General features: G+C 48.3%; 1 protein-coding gene and 1 pseudogene across 2 annotated transcripts in view; one reads left to right on the top strand and one right to left on the bottom strand.

Moving 5' to 3' along the window:
• Positions 1-2757, bottom strand: part of SMYD3 (SET and MYND domain containing 3) — a 727677-nt gene extending 724920 nt beyond the window's left edge. Inside the window, exon 1 of one of the 2 annotated variants that reach the window (XM_007458078.1) lies at positions 2477-2757. In XM_007458078.1, coding sequence (XP_007458140.1) covers positions 2477-2637 — 161 coding nt within the window. In that variant the 5' untranslated portion in view covers positions 2638-2757. The remainder of the gene's footprint in view (positions 1-2476) is intronic. The other variant, XM_007458079.1, reaches the window with a different exon arrangement.
• A 1747-nt stretch (positions 2758-4504) lies between these two features.
• On the top strand, positions 4505-5385 carry LOC103083227 (translocon-associated protein subunit alpha pseudogene; annotated as a pseudogene).
• The last annotated feature ends 1953 nt before the right edge of the window (positions 5386-7338 follow it).

Below are 7338 nucleotides of genomic sequence, written 5' to 3'. Positions count from 1 at the left end.
CAGAAAAAAAAAAAAAAAAAAAAAAAACTAAGTGCAAATATTTTTGTGTGTGTAAAGTACTAATAAACAAGTGTTTGTTAGTCCAGTATAAAAAATCCATTTGTTTGTTTTAGTTTGTTTTGTTTGGATCCTTGGCATTTACTGATATTACCTTTCCTATGTTTATGTTTGCTGATTTCCCCATTATAATACGCATATGGTGGGAAGTAGACCTGCCTCCTTTCTTAAAAGCCACGAAGGCCTTCTCAACTTCCCTTGTAGCTAGGATGCAGGCAGTGACCCAAGCTCAACCAATCCAAGACACCCACTGAGAACTTTGAATCAGAAGCTAATATCCGGAGTTCCCTGGTTGCCTAGTGGTTAGGATTCCGGGCTTTTACTGCCACGGCCTAGGTTCAGTCCCTGGTCAGGGAACTGAGATCCAGCAAGCCTCGCAGCACAGCCAAAAAATTAAATAGAAAAAAAAAAAAAAAGAAAGAAAAAGCTAATATCACAAAGAAGCATGGCTGAGCTGGCAACTTTCCAGCAATAACCAGTTTCCCAAGCAGCAGTGGCAGCGGCAGTGGTGGCAAGAATAGCAGCAGCAGTAGGGTCCAGTGTCATAGTGCTGGCGATACATGCTGCAGAACCCAGTATTACCAGGCAGCGTCAGAAGGAACGTACTCTCCAGGTCCCAACCCCATCTACTTCTGAAGTGCAATTCTGACTGTGGAACTCCCCTGGTTCCTGCCCACGTTCAGAGCTGGGTTTCCTCTAGACTTTAAAAGGATGCCGAGAACTCCCCAAAACTCTTTCATGAAATTCCTTTTCTCGTTTAAATCGGTACAGTTTTGTTAATAAGAAAAATAAGTGATAGCAGTAATGGAATTGTAATGGTAAAACAAGAAGTATGCCACATATAAAGGGCTGGGTTTGCGCAGTCTATTTGGAAAGTGGACAATTCCATGTTCAGCTCTGATAATTCAATTAATAATCTGTCATCGTGTATTCATTCCAAAACTTTTCTATTCCAACTACTAAATAACTTGGTAGTCTGGTCTGATCTGCAAGATGATCCACATCTTCATCAATTAATAAGACTTAAGAAAAAGCAAGTTCTCTGTTCTGGACTACATTCAAACTCTAGAAACACCTCCAAAGGATTTAACAGGATGAACATCCCAGCTTTCTCTCTAATTTGCTTGAATGAGAATCAAAGGTCTATAACTTTCAATGTTGAAGCCTTCAGCATTTCATTTCTTGAAAGGAATGAATTGTTTTCAACCACACAGTTTACAAGAGCTTCATGGTGTTCACTCCTCAAAGAATTTTTGTTGTTGTTGTTGTTATCATTACTTCAGGAAGCAACAAATACAATTAAGTAACTTTAAAATACGAAAATAAATTCCTCAATTATGAACCAAATAAGGACATAGTAATACTAATGGTCAAGCTACTGATTTGAGCTTTTTGCACTTACCCCCTCACCTCCCTCCACCCCAATCCCAGACTAATAGGTCTGGAAGAGCAGTCATGGAAAACAATCATCCCGGCCATCTAAAACAGAGCTCTTCTCCTTGACATGTAATAGGAGCTCAAGAACAATTGTTGCTTGAATACAATTCCTATGACTGTGCATACATATTACACATTTCCATAAATTGCCCTCCCATAGCACTTTACATTGACCCAGTGCTTACAGGCTTATAAAATACTTTCACAAGAATTCTTGCATCTAGATAGGTAGTTAAGAGTTAGACCTGCCTGCGCAGTCATTAAATGCAAAGCACACGATGGAACCTCAGTAACTGATGCTCCTACAGCACAGTACTGCATCTCTATTTCAGCCCTTCTGATACGTTGTAATTAATTATCTCGCTCACTTATCTGCTCCTTAAGGATTCTTAAGGACGTCCCGTTCATCTTTGTATCCCCAGGCCAAACAGAACCTGGACCACAGGAAGTGCTCCGTGAACACCAAGATTCTTCTGCGTCCTGCGAGCCCCGCAGTTTCTTGGCAAGGCCTCGGCTGTCAGCCTGACTTACACCATCCGTTCTCTCACTCACCCCCACCTCCGCCAGCTGTGATTTCCACAACGGCACCAATGAAGCTTATCGCCTGAGACACAGACTTTTTTGTTCCGCAGCAAAACTACCTACGGCCCAACGTTTCCCCTTAAGTCTGCCCACTGGCTCTCTCCAGTTACTAGTACGGCGGGATGGGGTGGTAGCGGGTCCAGCTGGGGCTGCGTCTGGGGTCCCTCCAACCCCCGCCGCGGCAGCCCAGGGGACGGCCAAGCGGAGTCTGTCAGCTGCGAGGCGCCCCCCGCAGCCGCGCATCTGGGGAAGTGCGGGGCTGGGCATCTGGGCAGCACCGGCGAGACCTTGTGCAGCCACGGCCAGGGGGAGTCCCGGGGAGGGCTGCCCCCCCAGCCACGCCCTCAGCACCCCGGACCCCTCACTGCTCTGGACTCAGGTGGGCGAGGGAGGTACGTACCCGAGGAGGCAGCGGTCGCAGACGACACCACGACTCCCCTTGCACACCGTGTACGCCAAAGGATCCGAGCGGAAAAGCAGCTCTCCGGGGCGCAGCGACGCCAACGCACGCAGCCCGTTTCCCCTGTCGGCGGTGCTGAACTTTTCCACCTTCGACTCCATCCTCGCAGAGATCCCGCAGCTCAGGCGTCCGCCGCGTTTCGCAGCTGGCGTCTCGCTGGCTGCCGGGAGCCGGGCGCCTGCGCCTAGCGCTCACGTACCCCGAGGGGCGGGGCGGGCGCGACGGAGCCTCTGAGCATGCCCAGATGGAGTCTCGAGGTTGGTCCCGCTGGTTGGGGTGAGGGCGTTGCTGGCCTTCCCACCTGCTCTCCCAACCTTTCGGACCCGAGGCGGTTCCGCGAGGAGAGGCGGTGTTATTATCTCGCTCACTTATCTGCTCCTTAAGGATTCTTAAGGACGTCCCGTTCATCTTTGTATCCCCAGGCCAAACAGAACCTGGACCACAGGAAGTGCTCCGTGAACACCAAGATTCTTCTGCGTCCTGCGAGCCCCGCAGTTTCTTGGCAAGGCCTCGGCTGTCAGCCTGACTTACACCATCCGTTCTCTCACTCACCCCCACCTCCGCCAGCTGTGATTTCCACAACGGCACCAATGAAGCTTATCGCCTGAGACACAGACTTTTTTGTTCCGCAGCAAAACTACCTACGGCCCAACGTTTCCCCTTAAGTCTGCCCACTGGCTCTCTCCAGTTACTAGTACGGCGGGATGGGGTGGTAGCGGGTCCAGCTGGGGCTGCGTCTGGGGTCCCTCCAACCCCCGCCGCGGCAGCCCAGGGGACGGCCAAGCGGAGTCTGTCAGCTGCGAGGCGCCCCCCGCAGCCGCGCATCTGGGGAAGTGCGGGGCTGGGCATCTGGGCAGCACCGGCGAGACCTTGTGCAGCCACGGCCAGGGGGAGTCCCGGGGAGGGCTGCCCCCCCAGCCACGCCCTCAGCACCCCGGACCCCTCACTGCTCTGGACTCAGGTGGGCGAGGGAGGTACGTACCCGAGGAGGCAGCGGTCGCAGACGACACCACGACTCCCCTTGCACACCGTGTACGCCAAAGGATCCGAGCGGAAAAGCAGCTCTCCGGGGCGCAGCGACGCCAACGCACGCAGCCCGTTTCCCCTGTCGGCGGTGCTGAACTTTTCCACCTTCGACTCCATCCTCGCAGAGATCCCGCAGCTCAGGCGTCCGCCGCGTTTCGCAGCTGGCGTCTCGCTGGCTGCCGGGAGCCGGGCGCCTGCGCCTAGCGCTCACGTACCCCGAGGGGCGGGGCGGGCGCGACGGAGCCTCTGAGCATGCCCAGATGGAGTCTCGAGGTTGGTCCCGCTGGTTGGGGTGAGGGCGTTGCTGGCCTTCCCACCTGCTCTCCCAACCTTTCGGACCCGAGGCGGTTCCGCGAGGAGAGGCGGTGTTTTTCCCCTCCAACATTTTATTAGGATAATTTTAATGCAGACGGGAAGTTGAGAGCACAGTGCAGTGAACACCTGTATACACTCCACCTAGATCAAACAATTCTTACCATTTTGCGGTTTCTGCTCATTTTCTCCCAGTACGGATGTACGTATGTGTGTATGTACGTGTGTGTGTTTATAAAAGTTGTTGAGGGCTTCCCTGGTGGTGCAGTGGTTGGGAGTCCGACTGCCGATGCGGGGGACACGGGTTCGTGCCCCGGTCCGGGAGGATCCCACATGCCGCGGAGCGGCTGGGCCCGTGAGCCATGGCCGCTGAGCCTGCGCGTCCGGAGCGTGTGCTCGGTAACAGGAGAGGCCGCAGAAGTGAGAGGCCCGCGTACCTCAAAAAAAAAATAGTTGTTGAACCGCTTGAAAGTTGTGTTGAACCATCTGAGTTGCAGACATCATTTCATAACTAATACTTTACATCATGACATATCATAATTAAATACTGTAGCATGCATTCCCACAGAATAAGAAAAATATGCTATGAAACTACAACGGACAGGGACTGGACGCTGGAACGGCGGCGCCATGAAGTCCCTCCCCCGCCTGCTGCTGCTTCTCCTGCTGCTGTTCCCTGCCAGCCTCTTGCTCCGAGGAGATCCTGGAGGCTCATTGGCAGCGACTCGAGGTCTTACAGAAGGTGAAGAAACAGTGGAAGATTCTATAAATGAAGATGAAGACGATGAAGCAGAGGTGGAAGATGATGAACCCACATATTTGGCCGAAGATAAAGAGGAAGAAGATGTATCTGGTGAACCTGAAGCTTCACCCGAGTGCAGATACAACCATCCTGTTTGTGAAAGGAGAGTTTCCAGCAGATAACATTGTGAAGTTCCTGGTAGGCTTTACAGACCAGATTTTATTGTTGAATCTCTAGACACCTCATTCCTTTATCTTCAGGACTACCAGTTTTACATCCAGAATTTCACAGCTCTTCCTCTGAACACTGTAGTGCCGCCCCAGAGGCAGGAAGTTTTTGAGTACTTCTGAATTCCTGCAGAGCCCATGGGTGGAAGGCCCTTTGGTCTGGTCATCAATCTGAACTACAAAGATCTGAACGGCAGCATTTCCCAAGATGCTGTCTTCTATCAAACAGTTACAATTATTGAGACAGAAGATGGGTTAGATGGAGAAACAATCTTTGTGTATATGTTCCTTACTGGTCTTGGGCTCTTTGTGGTTGTTGGCCTTCATCAGCTCCTAGAATCTAGAAAGCACAAGAGACCCATACAGAGGTAGAGATGGGTAGGTCAAGTCAGAATGATGTTGACATGAGCTGGATTCCTCAGGAAACTTTGAATCAAATCAATAAAGCTTCACCAAGAAGGTTGCCCAGGAGACAGGCACATCAGTGGGATCTGATGAGTAAATCTTCCTTTGTGCAACAGTTTGGTCTTAACCTGCACTAGTGTTTTTCAACATGATGGGAATTAGTGCAGAGAAGCCCTATCACCATAGAAAGCAACTACTACTTATGTGTGGACTGAGCAATCAGTCAATAATATTGCTGAAAATCCACTGCATTTATTTTCCTAAAGTAACAAATCTGGGGACTTCCCTGGTGATCCAGTGGTTAAGACTCCACACTTCCACTGCAGGGGACACATGTTCCATCCCTCCTCGGGGAACTAAGATCCTGTATGTCACGTGGTGCATCCAAAAAATAAATAAATAAATAAAGTAACAAATTTGAGGGTTTTTTAACCATTAAAATCTATGTGTGTGCGTGTAAGCAGTTCATCTTACCAGAATCATAGTTAACTACCTGAAGCATGCCTTTAGTATACTAAATATAATGCTATTGTCTCTTCCTTTTGGATGTTTTCTGACATTTTCCCCCAAAACTCAATATTTGCCCAATATGATTATAAGCATCCTGCCTTGGACTGTTTTTAAAGAAAACAATGTTTTTTCCTTAGAATAGCTCAAATCCCAATTGATGGCACAACTTTGCATGTTGTTGCTGTTTTACAACTAGTATTCTAAAAGCACAAGCAGCAGTAGCTGCTTTTTAGCAATAGAAGTGGTTTGGTATTTTGCTACTGTTTACTATAATATGCACCTTCAGAAACCTTCCCAAATCAGTTCAAGGAATTTGGGGATCTCTAGCACCAAAATTGGGAAACATGAAAATTCTGGGTTTGATATATAAAACCAACTTCTCTCTTTCAAAAAGAAAGGGCCTTCCCTGGTGGTGCAGTGGTTAAGAATCCGCCTGCCAACGCAGGGAGCATGGGTTCGAGCCCTGGTTGGGGAAGATCCCACATGCCGCGGAGCAACTCAGCCCATGCACCACCACTACCGAGACTGCGCTCTAGAGCCTGGGCAACACAACTACTGAAGCCCACACACCTAGAGCCCGTGCTCCCCAACAAGAGAAGCCACTGCAATGAGAAGCCCGCTCACTGCAACGAGGACTCAACACAGCCAAAAATAAATAAATTTTTCAAATAAATAAAACAAAGGGAGGGAGGGAGGAGAGAGGGAGGAGGGAGGCTGTAGGGAGGGACAGAGGGAAGCAAGGGAAAATGGTACGTTTGTGGAAAGTGAGTTGTCCATTGTTCTATTTCTGACCCAAGAGATAGCTCTAGAATGATTTTAGACCACTCTTTTTTTCTTTAATAGATCTTTATTGGAGTATAATTTCTTCACAATACTGTGTTAGTTTCTGCTGTACAACAAAGTGAAATCAGCCATATACATACATATATCCCCATATCCCCTTCCTCTTGAGCCTCCCTCCCACTGCTGCTTCCCACTAGCTATTTTACATTCGGTACTGTATATATGTCGATGCTACTCTCACTTCGCCCCAGCTTCCCCCTCCCACCCCGTGTCCTCAGGCCCATTCTCTATGTCTAAGGTACATTTCTCTTATAATTAGTGATGTTGAGCATTGAGCATCTTTTCACGTGCCTCGTGGGCATCTGTATGTCTTCCTTGGTGAAATGTCTATTTAGGTCTTCTGTCTATTTTTTAACTGGATTGTTTGTTTTTTTGATATTGAGCTCCATGAGCTGTTTGTATATTTTGGAGATTAATCCTTTGCCTGTTTTTTCATTTGCAGATATTTTCTCCCATTCTGAGTGTTGTATTTTTGTCTTGTTTATGGTTTCCATTGCTGTGCAAAAGATTTTAAGTCCCATTTCTTTATTTTTGTTTTTATTTCCATTACTCTAGTGTTTTGTTTTTGAAGAGATCATTTTTCTCTCCTTAATAGAAGCATCTTGCTTAAGAAAAGTTGCCTTGGTCTACAGACTATTAGTCTACTAACTAATCCTAATCTGTTAAAGAGTGGGATAATTGTTAATGGCTAACAAATTGCTTTTTATCTAACCTTTGGGGTATTTGGTTGTTGATTT

The sequence above is a fragment of the Lipotes vexillifer genome, unplaced genomic scaffold (genome assembly GCF_000442215.2).
Source record: "Lipotes vexillifer unplaced genomic scaffold, Lipotes_vexillifer_v1.1 scaffold1315, whole genome shotgun sequence".
In the NCBI taxonomy this organism is placed as follows: Eukaryota; Metazoa; Chordata; class Mammalia; order Artiodactyla; family Lipotidae; genus Lipotes; species Lipotes vexillifer.
This window is presented reverse-complemented; position numbering and strand designations above follow the sequence as displayed.